The following is a 22,131-nucleotide window of genomic DNA, read 5'->3' on the forward strand; positions in this document are numbered from 1 at the left end:
CCTGAAGTGTCATTTAAGTGGTGGGATCAAGGGCCTGACACACACACACACACCGACCCCTCCCTCAGCACCTCATACCGGTGCCTTCTCAACAGGTTACTAGGTTGCGATGATTGTTTGTGTGTGTGTTGTGTGCATATGTGTGTGTGTGTGAAATGCCTTACTGAGTCAGTGCTCAACACTGTATGCTAGTGCTGCCTGCTGGTCAGTAGAAGACACAGCTGTCTTTATCAGTAAAGTCAACTGTGTGGACTGAAGCTTTGTGAGAAATGTCTAAAAAATAATAATATATATTTCAATACATAAATATTAAGTAATTTATAATTAGCAATCTGATTGTCAATTTAAATGTTTTCTTAAAACCATCTAAAATCACACATTTTCGAAAATGATTCAGCGTTTGGCCACTAGATGGTGGCATTGTGCTACCATAGGTCTACCCAGCAGTAGATCAGTTTTCAGAATGTAGTTTGGTCTCTTTAGCGGTTATACTGAAACTAAAAGTAAAAGTTACAACACACGCCATTTTAGAGGGCACACAGTCCGATACTCCTGTTCCAATTGTTTGCAAAGATTGGTAAGTCAGACATTTCATGTTTTCTTTATATTTTAAAGTGTTATAGAAACACGTATTATCATGACTTTATTCCATGAAACAGTGTGCTGTTTGTAACCACCGTGTTAGACGTACGGTGTTGGCCTATGTTATGTAACCTGTTCCATATTTGATTGTTCTGATAAACTTTTGGTGAAAAATACCACTGAAATGTTGAATTTGTTTACCTAAAATACTGTATAAAGTGACTATGAATGACACAGTACATTTTGGCTGTATTCTGTAGTTTTCAGGAGAGTAAGGGGGTTTCAGTATTGGTCTCACACTAGGCTTGAATTGTATGAGGAAACACATATTTCTAATGTGGTTACATGTAACACCACTTACAAATATCTCTAAATGGCAATGATATATCTGTAGAAGTAAAGAAATACAAATATATAGAATTCTTGAAATGTTTTATTTATTTTTTACATTAAGCAACCATCCAGCTTCCGCATATAGCCTCTTCCTGTTTCCCAATTAGTTATCTTTTTCAGAGGTTGAAAACATGAACACGGGGCCTAGTTCACATCGCTACAGATGATTTAGGCAGGGTTCCTCTTTAAACTAACTACACTTATAAAGGCTTTATATAACATACAGAAAGTATTTAAGCATTACATAGATGATTCACAAGTCATCTATGAGCTTATGTCATACTCTATAAAGGGTGAAATAACTGCTCACTATAGGGTTCGTTACCAAACATTGACATAACATTTTGTCGATAAAATACAACTGTACTTTATAAAGGGTGACATAATGCATGATTACTAAGATACAATGCTGTATGAAACTACTTATAGATAGTCTTATATTGTACTGTACAGTCATGGCAAAAAGTTGTGAGAATGACACAAATATTAATTTTCACAAAGTCTGCTGCCTCAGTTTTGCAATTATTTGCAAAGTCCCTATTTGCCATGCAAATGAACTGAATCCCCCAAAAACATTTCCACTGCATTTCAGCCCTGCCACAAAAGGACCAGCTAACATCATGTCAGTGATTCTCTCATTAACACGGGTGTGAGTGTTGACGAGGTCAAGGCTGGAGATCACTCTGTCATGCTGATTGAGTTCGAATAACAGAGCGTAAGTTTGAAAAGGACGGTGGTGCTTGGAATCATTGTTCTTCCTCTGTCAACCATGGTTACCTGCAAGGAAACACGTGCCGTCATCATTGCTTTGCACAAAAAGGGCTTCACAGGCAAGGATATTGCTGCCAGTAAAATTGCACCTAAATCAACTATTTATCGGATCATCAAGAACTTCAAGAAGAGCTGTTCAATTGTTGTGAAGAAGGCTTCAGGGCACCCAAGAATGTCCAGCAAGCACCAGGACCGTCTCCTAAAGTTGATTCAGCTGCGGGGTCGGGGCACCATCAGTACAGAGCTTGCTCAGGAATGGCAGCAGGCAGGTGTGAGTGCAACTGCACGCACAGTGAGGTGAAGACTTGGTGGATGGCCTGGTGTCAAGAAGGGCAGCAAAGAAGCCACTTCTCTCCAGGAAAAACATCAGGGACACACTGATATTCTGCAAAAGGTACAGGGATTGGACTGCTGAGGACTGGGGTGAAGTCATTTTCTCTGATGAATCCCCTTTCCGATTGTTTGGGGCATCCGGAAAAAAGCTTGTCCGGAGAAGACAAGGTGAGCGCTACCATCAGTCCTGTGTCATGCCAACAGTAAAGCATCCTGAGACCATTCATGTGTGGGGTTGCTTCTCAGTCAAGGGACTGGGCTAACTCACAATTTTGCCTAAGAACATAGTCATGAATGGTACCAGTACATCCTCCGAAATCAACTTCTCCCAACCGTTCAGGAACAGTTTGGTGACGAACAATGCCTTTTCCAGCATGATGGAGCACCTTGCCATAAGGCAAAAGTGATAACTAAGTGGCTCGGGGAACAAAACATAGATATTTTGTGTCCATGGCCAGGAAACTCCCCACACCTTAATCCCATTGAGAACTTGTGGTCAATCCTCAAGAGGCGGGTGGACAAACAAAAACCCACAAATTCTGACAAACTCCAAGCATTGGTTATGCAAGAATGGGCTGCCATCAGTCAGGATGTGGTCCAGAAGTTAATTGACAGCATGCCATGGCTGATTGCAGAGGTCTTGAAAAAGAAGGGTCAACACTGCAGATATTGACTCTTTGCATCAACTTCATGTGTCAGGGTTTACTAGGAGTGGTGGGTAGGAGTCAGGCGCAGCAAGCAGAGGGTTCGGTGAAATGTAATGATTTATTCTCCAGCACAAACGGTCACGCCAAATACAGGGCGCATAACACAACCAACAGAGTAACAAAATAATCCCGCACAAACCTAAGCAGGCCTAACAGGTTTAAGTAGACAAAAATCAAGAAACACAAAAAGGAGCAGGTGCAACTAATAAGACTAAACTAACAGAAAAGGACAAAGGGATCGGTGGCGACTAGCAGACCGCCGAGCACCGCCCGAACAGGCAGGGGAGTCGTGACATCATGTAACTGTCAATAAAAGCCTTTGACACTTATGAAATGCTTGTAATTATACTTCAGTATTCCATAGTAACATCTGACAAAAATATCTGAAGACCCCGAAGCAGGAAACTTTATGGAAATTAAAACTTGTGTCATTCTCAAAACGTTTGGCCATGACTGTATATATTGACATAACTGTTTATGTTTACTGGCTAGGTTTTCTGAGTGAGATCTGTCTGAGCAGTCCAGAGTCTAAATCAGACATTAGACTGTATGGAGCCTGAGGGAGACCCTGGAGTCATGAGTAGGAGGTGAGTCAGAGAGAGGGGGAGTCTGATGTTGAAGGTGATCAACATGTGTTGATCAAGTGGACCTTATCACATGCCAGGAAAATGCCCCCTACACCATAACAGAGCTGCCATAACCCTCATTTACTCGTGTTTCCATTATTTTGGCAGTTTACTGTATTTCACTGTTGATGAATGTGTTTAGTTTCATCTGCTTTCACTTTAAGACAACACAGAAGATGATGTGATGATATCTCTACAGATAACTATAATTTGTATGAATTGCAGAGCCAAGCGGGAGAGAATGGAGTCTCCTGCTCCCAGCTGTCTCTCTATGAATAGTGGCAGGTCAATGGAGCAACCATATGCTTTTAAAAGAGAACCCTTGACCCCTGATTTGAGGTGAGTGTTGAAATTAGTAGCTTAAAAAATAAATAAATAAAAAATAAAAAAACACTCTCTCTCTTTCTCTCTCTTTCTCAGTGCCAGTCTGCTGACTGAGGATCAGTTCAGATGTTCTGTGTGTTCAGAGGTGCTGAGGGACCCGGTCTCCATTCCCTGTGGACACAGTTACTGCAGGCAGTGCATCAGCACATACTGGGTCCAGCCCGGCCCTGCAGGAGACTATGTGTGTCTCCAGTGCAGTAAGAGATCCAGAGACCGGCCAGTGCTCTGCACTAACACAGCCTTGGCCAGGTTGCTCCAGGGGCTCCAGCAGGCAGGCTTCAGTCCTGCCCTCCCTGCTCTGGGCTATGCTGGGCCTGGGGACGTGGCCTGTGATATCTGCTCTGGACAGAAGCTCAGAGCGGTGAAGTCCTGTCTGACCTGCACTGTCTCCTACTGTGAGAGCCACGTCAGGCAGCACTACACTGTCCCAGCACTGCAGAGACACACCCTGGCTGAGGTCACTGGAGACGGGGGACACAAAGGTCATCAAGGCAACACTGGACAGACAGAGAGAATCAAAGAGGTGCTGTCATTAACAATACACTATGTGAAATGACTAAAAACACTTATCTACAAGCACTTATAACACTATTAGAATGAGATGAACTGAACTGTGAATGTATTATATTACCTGAACTGTGTGTTTCATGTCTTCTCTTAAGGAGGAGACTATGGAGTCTGAGGAGGAGGAGAGGGAGAGTGTCTCTAAAACGATGACAGAAGTTAAAGAGGAGGAAGAAGATTCTGATGAGGGACTTTCTGATCTAAAGAAGAACCCTAAAACTAAATCTCTTGTCTCTGAAGTGAAGAACATCTCTAAGTCCTACTCAGACTTGCAGCAGGAGAACTCTAATCTTAAACATGTTGTTCGTGAACTCAGTAAAAAGAATGCTGTGTTAAAACAAGAGGCAACATTTGAGAAAGAACTGGTGGACATCAGAACTGCTGCTCTGAATAAGATCACAGCTACTCTCATCTCAGACCCACAGCAACAGAGAGAGGCTGAGTATGTGAGAGGAAACCTGAAGAATATGACCATGGACTATGGTTAGTATGACAATAATGACTCCTTCAAGTGACCGTCTAGATTTTTTAAGGTAGTAGCAGGTTATTAGATAGTAATGTTAACAGGTTCTTATGAATGATAGTTCAACACTCATGGTGTTATGAATGGTTTCATAATGATTTATAAATGTCTTAAGTATACCCCATTCAAGTAAAGTGTTACCTTTTATATTTTAGATCTTGAAACAATCAGAAAAAAATATTGCCAGTTAGACTCAATTTTGCCAGTATGTTACTCTTCAGTTAGACTCAACAGTTCTGTATGTTACTCTTCAGTTAGACTCAACAGTCCTGTATGTTACTCTTCAGTTAGACTCAACAGTCCTGTATGTTACTCTTCAGTTAGACTCAACAGTCCTGTATGTTACTCTTCAGTTAGACTCAACAGTCCTGTATGTTACTCTTCAGTTAGACTCAACAGTCCTGTATGTTACTCTTCAGTTAGACTCAACAGTCCTGTATGTTACTCTTCAGTTAGACTCAACAGTTCTGTATGTTACTCTTCAGTTAGACTCAACAGTCCTGTATGTTACTCTTCAGTTAGACTCAACAGTCCTGTATGTTACTCTTCAGTTAGACTCAACAGTTCTGTATGTTACTCTTCAGTTAGACTCAACAGTTCTGTATGTTACTCTTCAGTTAGACTCAACAGTCCTGTATGTTACTTTTCAGTTAGACTCAACAGTCCTGTATGTTACTCTTCAGTTAGACTCAACAGTCCTGTATGTTACTCTTCAGTTAGACTCAACAGTCCTGTATGTTACTCTTCAGTTAGACTCAACAGTTCTGTATGTTACTCTTCAGTTAGACTCAACAGTCCTGTATGTTACTCTTCAGTTAGACTCAACAGTTCTGTATGTTACTCTTCAGTTAGACTCAACAGTTCTGTATGTTACTCTTCAGTTAGACTCAACAGTTCTGTATGTTACTCTTCAGTTAGACTCAACAGTCCTGTATGTTACAGTCCTGTATGTTACTATGTTACAATAGTTTAGATGTCAGACTATTCACAACATTGCCATATGTCAGAGAATAATGTATTATACAGTAAAATATGTTTTCCCAGATTTATGTTCTATCTCCACTGATATTTTCTAATTCTAATAAAGTGTGTGTTTCTCTTCACAGTGGATGTGACTCTAGATCCTGATACAGCACATCCCAGACTCATCCTGTCTGAAGACAGGAAACAAGTTAGATGTGGAGATGTATGGCAGGATCTCCCTGACAACCCAGAGAGGTTTGATATCTCTGTCTGTGTGGTGGGAAAGGAGAGTTTCTCCTCAGGGAGATTCTACTATGAGGTGCAGGTGAAGGGGAAGACTGGCTGGTGTTTAGGCGTGGCCACGAAGTCCATCAACCTGAAGGGGACGATTTACCTGAATCCTGAGGATGGATACTGGACTGTGATGCTGAGGAATGGACAGTACTGGGCTGGCGCTGTCCCCACTGTCCCCATCTTCCTTAGAGAGGAGGTCCAGAAGGTGGGGGTGTTTGTGGATTATGAGGAGGGTCGGGTCTCCTTCTATAATGTGGAGGCCAGGTCTCATATCCACTCTTTTACTGGCTGTACCTTCACTGAGAAACTCTATCCATTCTTCAGCCCTGGTAATAATTACACTGGTCAAAACTCAACCCCACTGGTCATCACTCCTGTAGATGTCACTGACTGACTGGTTTATACCAAACATTGAAATACTGTTAACATAACTGATAATGTAATAGTGACCAAATAATGTAATAATTCATTGTAATGTAATACATATTATATAAATCAGCAGATAATGTATTCACTTTTTACATTTATAATACAATAACTTTTCCTGATAATGTAATCATTCAATTACAGTTATTAATGCAGAACTAAGTTATTTTGTGGATAAGGTTAAATAAATGAAGTGTTAACATAGTAAATCCCAGTTTGCCAGTGCTGGTCATCTTCCTCATAATGTAATCCAATAAGACCTACCTGTCCATCTATCTCTGTGGACCATATCCTCTTAGTGGATGAGATCCACATTCTTCTTCCTGATATAACATGACATTGGGAAGAATGAAAACAAAAAGTCCAATAAATACAACAGGAAGCCCAGGTCTGTATGAACTGTAATATGTTCAGTAAACCCCTGAAGTTACATTATTACATGACTTACTACAATCATTCAATACTGTCCTGCATGATTATGTTTCTAACTATATTTTAGTTGAATACTTTTTTTTGCTGTTGAACTAGAAGGAGGAAATCATTTCATTTCATTGCACTGTGTACTGTTGGGGAATAATCAGAATTGGTGGGTAACATAGATAAGATGTTTTATTTTCATGATATGCTTATGAGTTATTTCTCATAAGAATGTATTTTGTACTATAGTGGTGGCCATTGGCAGTTATCTGTTCTATGTCAAGACTAAGTTGCATGGGCCGCAGAGAGGGGAGAGGTCAAGGTGTCATCATGTGTAAACATATCTTTTGCTCCACTGTGTCTGTGTGCCAGTCACTCCCTACTTTTCCCATCGGGGAGAGGAGGATGGCAGTGTCTGGAATCATTCTATGCTCCCCGTGAGCTTGTCCAGGATTGGTTGTATTTAGAATTGGTTGTATCTAAATGACAATTTGATATATGCCTGTTGATATGGAGGATTGGTTTATGGTTCTGGGTTTGAGTAAGGAGACAAAGCTGAACGATTTATTATGTCTATGCTGTCTGACTTTGCTATTAAAGGATCTCAGTTGCAATGTAGGGGGGCTCTCAGAGAATTCATTGATAGACACTGAATTGATCTGAGAGTCACAGGGTTGTGATAGAGCTCATATAATTAAAGATGGACTTTGATAACTAACTCTGACTGGTGTGTGGTTTGCTCTCATGATTTGGTAAATAGAGGAAATTTCCACGACACTACACTACGCTGTATCCTGTGCATATGACAGTAAACCATTGCACTGTGTACACTACGCTGTATCCTGTGCATATGACAGTAAACCATTGCACTGTGTACACTATGCTGTATCCTGTGCATATGACAGTAAACCATTGCACTGTTACCACTACGCTGTATCCTGTGCATATGACAGTAAACCATTGCACTGTGTACACTACGCTGTATCCTGTGCATATGACAGTAAACCATTGCACTGTGTACACTACTCTGTATCCTGTGCATATGACAGTAAACCATTGCACTGTGTACACTACGCTGTATCCTGTGCATATGACAGTAAACTTTGATTTGAATGGAGCAGTCAGTTCAGCATCAGTAGGTAACTGCCAAAATGAAAGAATCACCAACATAAAGTGATTTAGTAGGGCCTTGTGCCACCACGAGCCAGAACAGCTTCAATGCATCTTGGCATAGATTCTACAAGTGTCTGGAACTCTACTGGAGGGATGCGACATTATTCTTCCACAAGACATTCCATCATGTTATGTTTTATTGATGATGATGAAAAACGCTGTTTCTGGTGCTGCTCCAGAATCTCCCATAAGTGTTCAATTGTGGTGACTGAGACGGCCATGGCATATGGTTTACATTGTTTTCATGCACATCAAACCATTCAGTGACCAAACCATTCAGTGACCACTCGTGCTCTGTGGATGGGGGCATTGTCATCCTATGGGTCATAGCCATGGTAGCCAAAATAATGTCCCGCCCAGCATTTTTATACATGACCCTAAGCATGATGGGCTGTTAATTGCTTAATTAACTCAGGAACCTCACCTGTGTGGACGTACAGTACCTGCTTTCAATATTCTTTGTATCCCACATTTACTCAGGTGTTTCCATTATTTTGGCAGTTACCTGCAGTGCTTGACTTGGGCAGGAGTTCACCTGGGCTGAGTACCGGCACCTCAAATGTTCTACTTGAGCTCCTGTACCTCTTATAGAATATTAGCTCTAAAGTATTGTGGAGTTCCTGCACCTAAATATAAACAGTACCGGCACCAAAAATTAGTACCGGCACCTATTTCAGTCCTAGTCGAGGTTTTCTATGTCAATGTACAGCCACAAGATGGTGTTGTTTCCTTACAGTCCATTAAGTGCAATAATGTGCTTAATGCTTACCGGAGCAACATTGTAGTAATGTTGTTATGTAGCTTTGAGAATACAGATGAGGATAACATTTCACATTCTCAAGTCAGCCTTCAATTAAAACCCTTACTGGAAGAGTGTTTTTCAAGGAAGATTTAAGAGATTGCCATTTGGTTTCTGCACACACACACACCTATAACCAGTTGGGTTCATGCTGGACTTAGCAGGCTGGGCTGTTAGCATCATTGATTAGCCACCTAGAGTTTTCTTATCTTAGAATCATCACAGCGCATCGATCTCCAGCCTCCCGAGAGAGATCAGACTTCACTCAGATAGACAGTGTTAATGTGACTGAGGAACTACTGAGTAGAGGTGGATGGAAGCTGAGGGGAGGGTTACCTACTCAACCACCACGTTCATAGTGTGCTGTCTAAAGGAGGATGTATTATATTGGAGAGAGAGGTCTGGTTTTGATGTTGATATTTACACTTGTAAACTGAATATGCCATTCCTAATAAAGTTGTTTTGAATTTAATTGACTCTCATCTCAGAGGAGAGTCCTTCTATCTGCCTCTACCTGCCCTTTCTCTCCCTCCTCTCTCCTGCTTCCTCTCTCCTCCCTCTCTTATTCTCCTTACTCTATACCTTCCTTCTCTCAGCCTATCCCCTCTCTTCCCTCCCTCCTTTCTCTAAAGGCACTGTCGCTGATAGAGTGGGTGTCTGTTTAGCCTAGTGATGACTCAGACTCAGTTCCCTCTATGGGAAAGCCGGTGTTGTTAACACAACTGTAGAGAGACATGAGAAAGTCACTATTGTTAACACAACTGTAGAGATACATGAGAAAGTCACTGTTGTTAACACAACTGTAGAGAGACATGAGAAAGTCACTGTTGTTAACACAACTGTAGAGAGACATGAGAAAGCCACTGTTGTTAACACAACTGTAGAGAGAGACATGAGAAAGCCACTGCTGTTAACACAACTGTAGAGAGAGACATGAGAAAGCCACTGTTGTTAACAAAACTGTAGAGAGAGACATGAGAAAGTCACTGTTGTTAACACAACTGTAGAGAGACATGAGAAAGCCACTGTTGTTAACACAACTGTAGAGAGAGACATGAGAAAGCCACTGTTGTTAACACAACTGTAGAGAGAGACATGAGAAAGCCACTGTTGTTAACACAACTGTAGAGAGAGACATGAGAAAGTCACTGTTGTTAACACAACTGTAGAGAGACATGAGAAAGCCACTGTTGTTAACACAACTGTAGAGAGAGACATGAGAAAGCCACTGTTGTTAACACAACTGTAGAGAGACATGAGAAAGCCACTGTTGTTAACACAACTGTAGAGAGAGACATGAGAAAGTCACTGTTGTTAACACAACTGTAGAGAGACATGAGAAAGCCACTGTTGTTATCACAACTGTAGAGAGACATGAGAAAGCCACTGTTGTTGACACAACTGTAGAGAGACATGAGAAAGTCACTGTTGTTAACACAACTGTAGAGAGACATGAGAAAGCCACTGTTGTTATCACAACTGTAGAGAGAGACATGAGAAAGTCACTGTTGTTAACACAACTGTAGAGAGACATGAGAAAGCCACTGTTGTTATCACAACTGTAGAGAGAGACATGAGAAAGCCACTGTTGTTATCACAACTGTAGAGAGACATGAGAAAGTCACTGTTGTTAACACAACTGTAGAGAGACATGAGAAAGCCACTGTTGTTATCACAACTGTAGAGAGAGACATGAGAAAGCCACTGTTGTTATCACAACTGTAGAGAGACATGAGAAAGCCACTGTTGTTATCACAACTGTAGAGAGAGACATGAGAAAGCCACTGTTGTTATCACAACTGTAGAGAGACATGAGAAAGTCACTGTTGTTAACACAACTGTAGAGAGACATGAGAAAGCCACTGTTGTTAACACAACTGTAGAGAGACATGAGAAAGAAGCTTAGATTAGGAGATAATGACACTAATCAAACTGAAAGAAACTCAATTGCTCGATATTCTCTCATCAACTAATATAAACTCTCCAGTCGTGCATCATTCCACGTCAGTGTGTGGTTACAGAAGTATTTGGTGTCCAAGGATGGGCTGTTTGTTACTGTTTCTTTTCTCTTCTATAACACAGAACAGCTGCTCTTCTGTTAAATAGTTTTAGTCACTAGTTGTCACTAGATGGCCTAGCCATGCAGGAAGAACAGAAGTGACATCAGACTTTTTGATGTACTTCAGCTAGTTGTTCTTTGTGAAGCGTTAGCTTTATAGTCCAGGGGTCAGCGGTTAGGATAAAAAGGTAAGAGTTGGACTCATAATTCAGCCTTATTGGAGGAGAAGATCCATGGTCACTCCACTAAGATCTTCTTGTCCAATGTGTTTTGAGAAGGAGGTGAGCAGAGAGGCTATGAGGAATCAAGTAAAAATGAATTGAGAAAGAGTCTTGGGGTTAGCTTATTTAAAAGGCCATTTGCTGTTAGATAACATCATAGTCTGTTCCTCCAAGCACGTCTCCATAGTAACGACTCTCAGAACAGCTGAGCTCCATCAGATAAACACTTCCAAATCCTGACAGCATTGGCTGACATCGCTGACCTGCAGGCCAGTCACGAGTGAGGCTTCTTATGATACACCCGATGGGAACGTTTTGATGTAGGAAAATGTCAGCAAATTAACCAGTGTATTTTCTGTTTAAATACATCACTTCAGTTTAACATGTTTTGTGTTTGATTTCCACTTCTTCACCTTTGTCATCTGGAGACCACAGTGAGGTTTGTTGTCTTTGTCACCTGGAGACCACAGTGAGGTTTGTTGTCTTTGACACCTGGAGACCACAGTGAGGTTTGTTGTCTTTGTCACCTGGAGACCACAGTGAGGTTTGTTGTCTTTGTCACCTGGAGACCACAGTGAGGTTTGTTGTCTTTGTCACCTGGAGACCACAGTGAGGTTTGTTGTCTTTGTCACCTGGAGACCACAGTGGGGTTTGTTATCTTTGTCACTTGGAGACCACAGTAAGGTTTGTTATCTTTGTCACCTGGAGACCACAGTGGGGTTTGTTGTCTTTGTCACTTGGAGACCACAGTGAGGTTTGTTGTCTTTGTCACCTGGAGACCACAGTGGGGTTTGTTATCTTTGTCACCTGGAGACCACAGTGGGGTTTGTTGTCTTTGTCACTTGGAGACCACAGTGAGGTTTGTTATCTTTGTCACCTGGAGACCACAGTGGGGTTTGTTATCTTTGTCACCTGGAAACCACAGTGAGGTTTGTTATCTTTGTCACCTGGAGTCCACAGTGAGGTTTGTTGTCTTTGTCACCTGGAGACCACAGTGGGGTTTGTTATCTTTGTCACCTGGAAACCTGCCTTGCGTGTGTGTACGTGCGTGTGCTTATACATTTGTATGTGTGTGTGTAGTGTGTCTGTTTGTGACGTTAATTGTCACCTCTCTGTGAATGGTCTGTCACCCCAGTACAGAACATTGTCATCTCCTATCAACATCAGGGAGAGGGGAGGAGGAGGAATACAGGAGGGAGAGGGGAGGAGGAAGAGGAATACAGGAGGGAGAGGGGAGTTAGAGGGAGAGAGACACACACTGCCGGGAAAATGTATTCTCCCCCTTTCTGATGTTCTCTATTTTTGCATATTTTTGATACTGAATGTTATCAGATCTTCAACAAAAACCTAATATTATATAAAGGGAACCTGCGTTTACAAATAACACAACAATTTTATACTTATTTAATTTATTTAATTTAACAAAGCAATAACTGTTTTCCCCCCCTTACACTCAATAACTGGTGTTGCCACCTTTAGCTGCAATGACTGCAACCAAACGCTTCCTGTAGTTGTTGATCAGCCTCTCACATACCTGCGGAGGAATTTTGGCCCACTCTCGCATGAAGAACTGCTTTAACAAGCAAGAACTGCCATTTCAAGTCCTGCCACAACATCTCAATTTGGATTAGGTCTATTAGGACTTTGACTAGGCCATTCTAAAACTTCAAATGTGTTGCTTTTGAACCATTTTCATGTAGACTTGATTGTGTGTTTTGGATCATTGTCTTGCTGCATGACCCAGCTGTAGTTCAGTTTCAGCTCACAGACGGATGGCCTGACATTCTCCTGTGGAATTATCTGATACAGAGCAGAATTCATGGTTCTTTCTATTAAGGTAAGTCATCCAGGTCCTGAGGCAGCAAAGCATCCCCAAACCATCACACTACCACCACCTTGCTTGACCGTTGGAATGAGGTTCTTACTGTGGAATGCAGTGTTTGGTTTTCACCAGGCATACTGGGACCAATGCCGTCCAAACAGTTGACTCAAGTTTGCCAAAAAGCACCTGTAAGCAACTGGATGATCATCAAGACTCGTGGCAGAATGTTCTATGGACAGATGTGTAACTGTTTGGACGACTTGGGTCCCATTATGCCTGGCGAAAACCAAACACTGCGTTCCACAGTAAAGAACCATGAATTGTGCTCTGTATCAGAGAATTCTACAGGAGAATGTCAGGCCATCTGTCTGTGAGCTGAAGCTGAAGTGCAGCTGGGTCATGTAGCAAGACAATGATCCAAAACACACAAAATACAGTCGTGGCCAAAAGTTTTGAGAATGACACAAATATTAATTTTCACAAAGTCTGCTGCCTCAGTTTGTATGATGGCAATTTGCATATACTCCAGAATGTTATGAAGAGTGATCAGATGAATTGCAATTATTTGCAAAGTCCCTATTTGCCATGCAAATTAACTGAATCCTCAAAAAAACATTTCCACTGCATTTCAACCCTGCCACAAAAGGACTAGCTGACATCATGTCAGTGATTCTCTCGTTAACACAGGTGTGAGTGTTGATGAGGACAAGGATGGAGATCACTCTGTAATGCTGATTGAGTTCGAATAACAGACTGGAAGTTTCAAAAGGAGGGTGGTGCTTGGAATCAGTGTTCTTCCTCTGTCAACCATGGTTACCTGCAAGGAAACATGTGCCGTCATCATTGCTTTGCAAAAAAAGGGCTTCATAGGCAAGGATATTGCTGTCAGTAAGATTGCACCTAAATCAACCATTTATCGGATCAACAAGATCTTCAAGGAGAGCTGTTTAATTATTGTGAAGAAGGCTTCAGGGCACCCAAGAAAGTCCAGCAAGCACCAGGACCATCTCCTAAAGTTGATTCAGCTGTGGGAGCTTGCTCAGGAATGGCAGCAGGCAGGTGTGAGTGCATCTGCACGCACAGTGAGGCAAAGACTTGGAGGATGTTCTGGTGTCAAGTACGGCAGCAAAGAAGCCACTTCTCTCCAAGAAAAACATCAGGGACAGACTGATATTCTGCAAAAGGTACAAGGATTGGACTGCTGAGGACTGGGGTAAAGTCATTTTCTTTGATGAATCCCCTTTCCGATTGTTTGGGGCATCCGGAAAAAAGCTTGTCCGGAGAAGACAAGGAGAGCGCTACCATCAGTCCTGTTTCATGCCAACAGTAAAGCATCCTGAGACCATTCATAAGTGGCGTTACTTCTCAGCCAAGAGAGTGGGCTTCACAATTTTGCCTAAGAACACAGCCATGAAGAATGGTACAAACACATCCTCCGAGAGCAACTTCTCCCAACCATCCAGGAACAGTTTGGTGACGAACAATGCCTTTTCCAGCATGATGGAGCACCTTGCCATAAGCTAAAGTGATAACTAAGTGGCTCGGGGAACAAAATATCAATATTTTGTGTTTATGGACAAACAAAAACCCACAAATTCTGACAAACTCCAAGCATTGATTATGCAAGAATGGGCTGCCATCAGTCAGGATGTGGCCCAGAAGTTAATTGACAGCATGCCAGGGTGGATTGCAGAGGTCTTGAAAAAGTAGGGTCAACACTGCAAATATTGACTCTTTGCATCAACTTCATGTAATTGTCAATAAAAGCCTTTGACACTTATGAAATATTTGTAATTATACTTCAGTATTCCATAGTAACATCTGACAAAAATATCTAAAGACACTGAAGCAGCAAACTTTGTGGAAAGTTAATATTTGTATCATTCTCAAAACTTTTGGCCATGACTGTAGTCTAAATTACATTTGTCTAAAAAGCAACAAATTTGAAGTTCTGTAATGTCAAAGTCCAAACCTAATCCCAATTGAGACGTTGTGGCAGGAATTGAAATAAGCACTTCATGCTTGAAAACCCACAAATGTTGTTGAGTTACAGCACTTCTGCTTGGAAGAGTGAGCCAGTTACAGTGACATGGGAGAATGATCAACAACCACAGGAAGTGTTTGGCTGCAGTCGTTGCAGCTAAAGGTGGCAGTTTCTTTTTCACACGGGGGCATTGGATGTTGCATAACTTTGTTTATGAAATAAATGAAATAAGTATGTAATTGTTGTGTTATTTCTTCACTCAGGTTCCCTTGATCTAATATCAGGTTTTGGTTGAAAATCTGATAACATTCAGTATCAGCTATATGCCAAAGCAGAGAAAATTTGAAAAGGGGGCAAATACTTTTTCACGACACTGGAGAGAGGAGGAGAGAGGAGGAGAGAGGAAGAGAGAGGAGAGAGAGGAGGAGAGAGGAGGAGAGAGGAGAGAGAGGAGGAGAGAGGAGGAGAGAGGAGAGAGAGGAGGAGAGAGGAGGAGAGAGAGAGGAGAGAGAGAGGAGAGAGGAGGAGAGAGGAGGAGAGAGGAGGAGAGAGGAGAGAGAGGAGGAGAGAGGAGAGAGAGGAGGGGAGAGGAGGGGAGAGGAGAGAGCGGAGGAGAGAGGAGGAGAGAGGAGGAGAGAGGAGAGAGAGGAGGAGAGAGTAGGAGAGAGTAGAGAGAGGAGGAGAGAGGAGGAGAGAGAGAGGAGAGAGAGAGGAGAGAGGAGGAGAGAGAGAGGAGAGAGGAGAGAGGAGGAGAGAGTAGGAGAGAGTAGAGAGAGGAGGAGAGAGGAGGAGAGAGAGAGGAGAGAGAGAGGAGAGAGGAGGAGAGAGAGAGGAGAGAGGAGAGAGGAGGAGAGAGGAGGAGAGAGAGGAGGAGAGAGGAGGAGAGAGGAGGAGAGAGAGAGGAGAGAGGAGGAGAGAGAGAGGAGAGAGGAGAGAGGAGGAGAGAGGAGAGAGGAGGAGAGAGAGAGGAGAGAGGAGGAGAGAGAGGAGGAGACAGGAGGAGAGAGGAGGAGAAAGAGAGGAGAGAGGAGAGAGGAGGAGAGAGAGAGGAGAGAGGAGGAGAGAGAGAGGAGAGAGAGAAGGAGCGGGAAGACAGGAGGGACAGGGGGCACAGAGCCAGGTTGTTCAAGATTGCTGTCAAAATTGGATGTCTATCCATGTCCTGAGGAGATCAGGAAATGCCTTCAAAACCTGCCACTAGGGGCAACAGGGAGCACTATTACTTAATGTTTTAACCCTATCCAAAACCTTAACCTTGACCTTAACCATTCAGAATGAGTCTCTAAACTTACACCTCTACTTCTAAATTTGATGTTTGGAGAAATGGAACGATACAGTGCAGCAGGAGCAACAAAAACACTTTGAAATTTGACGTTTGGAGCAAATTCTAAATTTGCCATTTGGAGAATGTGAATCTAATTCTGCAGTGAGACTGTGAGAGCTTGTTGGAACAGAGAGATAGAGACAGAGAGAAGAAGAGGAGAGGAAGAAGGATAAGGGTAAAGAGGAGGGAGAGGGGCGTACAGTATACAGATGGAGAGACAGACAGAGGAAGAGGAGGAGGAGTAGAAGATGAGGGGGAGAGGGGAAGACAGGAGGGAAAGAAGAAAAGGAGAGAGATGTAAAAGGCAGAATGAGAGGAGGAGGAAGAGGAGGAGGGAAGAAGATGAGGGGGAGAGGGGAAGACAGGAGGGAAAGAAGAAAAGGAGAGAGATGTAAAAGGCAGAATGAGAGGAGGAGGAAGAGGAGGAGGGAAGAAAAAGAGGATGAAAGAAGAACCGTGCTATAAGAGAGAAATAGAGAGAGAAACAACATTTATAATTAAAAACAAAATGATTTCATTGAAATTGAGGTCATTCTCCACATCTCAATGTCAATAAAGTGAGTGTCAGTTCACTCCATATGGAATAAGACTTGACAGTATCATTGCATCTCTCAGATAGTGAATGTGATGTTGTGTTGTCCCTATTCCAACTCTCCAGTCTACTGTATGAGATCAGAGATCTGTTGGATAGATCAGGAGTAACTGCATTCTATTGGGGTTGGTTCTGAGTGTGTGTGTACAGTATGTGTGTCCGTGTATGCGTGTGTATGTGTGTGTGTGTCTGCGTGCGTGTGTGTGCGTGTATGTGTGAGCGTACAGACGTGCATGTATGTGTGTGTTAGACGATATTAGGTTTCATCAGAGGGAAACACTGATTCAGCACAAAGGAAGCCCAATCTTACTCCTTGGCTGAGTTCAGTTTTCATGTTTCCACAGCAGAAAAAGCACTGTACTTATTGAAGCATATCAATAGAGAACCCTGCAGCTCTCTGTCATACAATCTCACTGTCTGAGGTTTTACCTTCTGGACTAAATGTCTCTCAGCATACAGCTGGTAGAGATAAAAGAACACAATCATGAACATTGCAATAGAACCATTAGACCTTTAGTCTTGGAACAAAGTCAGTACGCAAATAGATTCTATTTCTCTTTTCTCTCTCGTTGTGTTTCTGTGTCTTCCAATACGAAACAGGCTCGTGTCTTCTCTCAAACTGACACGGGTGAAGGCAGTGTAAACACACACACACTAACTGGTTGTGACATGTTGTTCCTGCTAATATTTCTTTATAGCCTGTGGCAGCATCATCTCCCTTGTTGATATTTAGCTCTTCATCAACAAGACAAGGTAGGGGTTGCTATGGGAACGTCTAGCAGAGATGTATATCACTAATCTCTCTGAGAAGCGTATTGTTGAGAGAGCTGTGTCAATGGCAACGATCTTCATGAAGATTTATGAAAACATTATTGCTAAATATTATCACTAAACATTATCGTTAAACATTTTCCCTAAACATTATCCTTAAACATTATTACTAGCATCACGAAACATTATCACTAAACAACATTGCAAAACATTATTACAAAACGTTATAGATAAGCATTATCAGTAGACATCATTGCCAAACATTATCCCTAAACGTTATCCCTAAACATTATCCCTCGAAATTATCCTTAACAATTGTCCCTAAACATTATCCCTCAACATTATCCTTAACCATTGCCCCTAAACATTATCCCTCAACATGATCCTTAACCATGGTCCCTAAACATTATCCCTCAGCATTATCCTTAACCGGTGTCCCTAAACATTATCCCTCAACATTATCCTTAACCATTGTCCCTAAACATTATCCCTCAACATTATCCTTAACCATTACCCTTAAACATTATTAAAAGTTCAGAGTTGTACTCCCTTTGTAGATACTCCACTGAAACTAGAGAAACATTTAGCTCTTTCACTGGCCAGGCTTCACACACATGCATGCTCCTACACAAGATACACACACACACACACACACACACACACACACACACACACACACACACACACACACACAGACACACACACAAACACACACACACACACACACACACACACACACACAAACACACACACACACACACACACACACACACACACACACACACACACACACACACACACACACACACACACACACACACACGAACACACACGAACACACACACACACACACACACATACACACACACACACACACAGGGGCAGGCCCTGCCATGAAACCCAGGACTGGTTCTGAGCCAGCTGATGGACTGGATCAAACACCAGCTCTGATTCCAGGGCCTTTTGATGTGGAAAAACACAGCTCATTCATTTGAGCTGCGAGGACTTTCTTCTGAAGAATACATAAGAAACAACAAGCAGATGCTTTCTATTAGACAGTCAGTTAAAGTCTCCATTCAAAATGAAGAAACTGTAAATAGTCAGTAATGTAGGCTGATTAACTCAACCTGCGCATGCTGGTACATTAGTAAAGGCCTCAGTATTTCAGGCCACGAGGCCAGAGCAGATTGTATCAGAGCTGCACACACAGAAACTCCTCTGATTTTCAATTATCTTCTGGTTTTATCTTTAACAACAAACATTCAACGCTGCTTCAATCAGACTGTGGTGATCATTTAAAATATTATAGTCACAATACTGAGCTATTGTTACAGAGTGATCTGGACATGCCTTCTCTTGCACTTACACACACACACGTGGGCACACACATACTCTCAGACTGCACACACACACACACAAACACACACACATACTCTCAGACTGCACACACACACACACAAACACACACACATACTCTCAGACTGCACACACACACACACAAACACACACACAGACACACGCACAGACACACACACAGACACACACACAGACACACACACAGACAGACACACACAGACACACACAGACACACACACGTGGGCACACACATACTCTCAGACTGCACACACAAACACACACAAACACACACACAAACACACGCACAGACACACACACAGACACACACACACACAGACACACACAGACACACACAGACACACACACGTGGGCACACACATACTCTCAGACTGCACACACACACACACAAACACACACACAAACACACGCACAGACACACACACAGACACACACACACACAGACACACACAGACACACACAGACACACACACGTGGGCACACACATACTCTCAGACTGCACACACACACACACAAACACACACACAAACACACGCACAGACACACACACAGACACACACACACACAGACACACACAGACACACACAGACACACACACGTGGGCACACACATACTCTCAGACTGCACACACACACACACAAACACACGCACAGACACACACACAGACACACACACAGACTGCACACACACACACACAAACACACGCACAAACACACACACAGACACACACACAAACACACGCACAGACACACACACAGACACACACACACGTGGGCACACACATACTCTCAGACTGCACACACACACAAACACACACACAAACACACGCACAGACACACACACAGACACACACACAAACACACGCACAGACACACACACAGACACACACACAGACACACGCACAGACACACACAGACACACGCACACACACATACTCTCAGACTGCACACACACACACACAAACACACACACAAACACACGCACAGACACACACACAGACACACACACAAACACACACACACACAGACACACACAGACACACACACAAACACACACACAAACACACGCACAGACACACACACAGACACACACACACACACAAACACACGCACAGACACACACACACACACATACTTTCAGTAGACGTTGAGTAGGTCTGGCGGTCATTTCCTCTGTGCAGCTATAGTTAACTCCTAGTCCTGGGACAGACAGACAGAGTGGTATCTGAACCTACAGTTTATACCTAAAACCTCATTTACTTCATTAAAGCTTGTTAACTGTGACCTCCCTTGTTAGAAGAGACCTCCCCACACTAATTAATTTCCATTCTTTAATTAGTCTCGTTAAGACTGAATTTGACAAATGACCTCGTAGCTCAGGGAGGAACACAGAGCAGGGAAGGACAGCCACTCCAGTTTTGGAACAGTGTCATCTCACAAAATGTCATCACCATCCTCTCTTGTTTGGGTGATAATACCACTGTGTGTGTGTGAGTGTGTGTGTGTGTGTTTGTTTTTGTGCGAATAAGGATATAAAGTGTTTTGGTGATCAACATGAGTTCTGGCAGCGTTTGTTTCTCTATTCCCACCAGAGACAGACTGACTGACCTCAACTAGCTGTTTCCCTGTTCCCACCAGAGACAGACTGACTGACCTCAACTAGCTGTTTCCCTGTTCCCACCAGAGACAGACTGACTGACCTCAACTAGCTGTTTCCCTGTTCCCACCAGAGACAGACTGACTGACCTCAACTAGCTGTGTTTCCCTGTTCCCACCAGAGACAGACTGACTGACCTCAACTAGCTGTTTCCCTGTTCCCACCAGAGACAGACTGACTGACCTCAACTAGCTGTTTCCCTGTTCCCACCAGAGACAGACTGACTGACCTCAACTAGCTGTGTTTCCCTGTTCCCACCAGAGACAGACTGACTGACCTCAACTAGCTGTTTCCCTGTTCCCACCAGAGACAGACTGACTGACCTCAACTAGCTGTTTCCCTGTTCCCACCAGAGACTGACTGACTGACCTCAACTAGCTGTGTTTCCCTGTTCCCACTAGCTGTGTTTCCCTGTTTCCCTATGTCATCACTAAATTGTCATCATAACTCTGCTGTGGACGCAATACACTGCCAAGATCCTATTTAATACAGTACTACTGGCACATTCATTTATGTATTGATGTGTATATTGATGTGTTTGATGTATAGTGATGTGTATATTGATGTATATTAATGTGTAGTGATGTGTATATTGATGTGTAGTGATGTGGAAATGTATGTTTAGTGATGTGTATATCGATGTTTAGTGATGTGTATATTTATGTTTAGTGATGTGTATATTGATGTTTATGGTGATGTGTAGTGATGTGTATATTTATGTTTAGTGATGTGTATACTGATGTGTAGTGATGTATATACTGATGTGTAGTGATGTGTATATTGATGTTTATAGTGAGGTGTATATTTATGTGTAGTGATGTGTATATTGATGTTTATAGTGATGTGTAGTGATATTTATATTGATGTGTTTGCTGTGTAGTGATGTGTAAATTGATGTGCAGTGATGTGTATATTGATGTATATTGATGTGCAGTGATGTGTATATTGATGTGTTTGATGTGCATATTGATGTGTAGTGATGTGTAAATTGATGTGCAGTGATGTGTATATTGATGTGTTTGATGTGCATATTGATGTGCAGTGATGTGTATATTGATGTATATTGATGTGCAGTGATGTGTATATTGATGTGTTTGATGTGCATATTGATGTGCAGTGATGTGTATATTGATGTATATTGATGTGCAGTGATGTGTATATTGATGTGCAGTGATGTGTATATTGATGTGCAGTGATGTGTATATTGATGTATATTGATGTGCAGTGATGTGTATATTGATGTGCAGTGATGTGTATATTGATGTGCAGTGATGTGTATATTGATGTGCAGTGATGTGTATATTGATGTGCAGTGATGTGCATATTGATGTGCAGTGATGTGTATATTGATGTATATTGATGTGCAGTGATGT

At 42.4% G+C, this 22,131-nt stretch overlaps 1 protein-coding gene across 1 annotated transcript; it reads left to right on the forward strand.

The window, feature by feature from the left end:
• The first annotated feature begins 419 nt into the window (after positions 1-419).
• Positions 420-7,701, forward strand: LOC149983117 (E3 ubiquitin-protein ligase TRIM21-like). Its single transcript, XM_090239031.1, has 6 exons — positions 420-577; positions 3,279-3,373; positions 3,638-3,751; positions 3,833-4,319; positions 4,459-4,843; positions 5,990-7,701. The coding sequence occupies exons 2-6, from the start codon at positions 3,336-3,338 to the stop codon at positions 6,532-6,534; spliced, it is 1,569 nt and encodes a 522-aa protein (XP_090095157.1). The 5' UTR covers positions 420-577; positions 3,279-3,335; the 3' UTR covers positions 6,535-7,701.
• Positions 7,702-22,131: the final 14,430 nt, after the last annotated feature.

Source organism: Oncorhynchus mykiss, chromosome 6 (genome assembly GCF_057628025.1).
Source record: "Oncorhynchus mykiss isolate SJ-2025 chromosome 6, ASM5762802v1, whole genome shotgun sequence".
NCBI classification, from domain to species: Eukaryota; Metazoa; Chordata; class Actinopteri; order Salmoniformes; family Salmonidae; genus Oncorhynchus; species Oncorhynchus mykiss.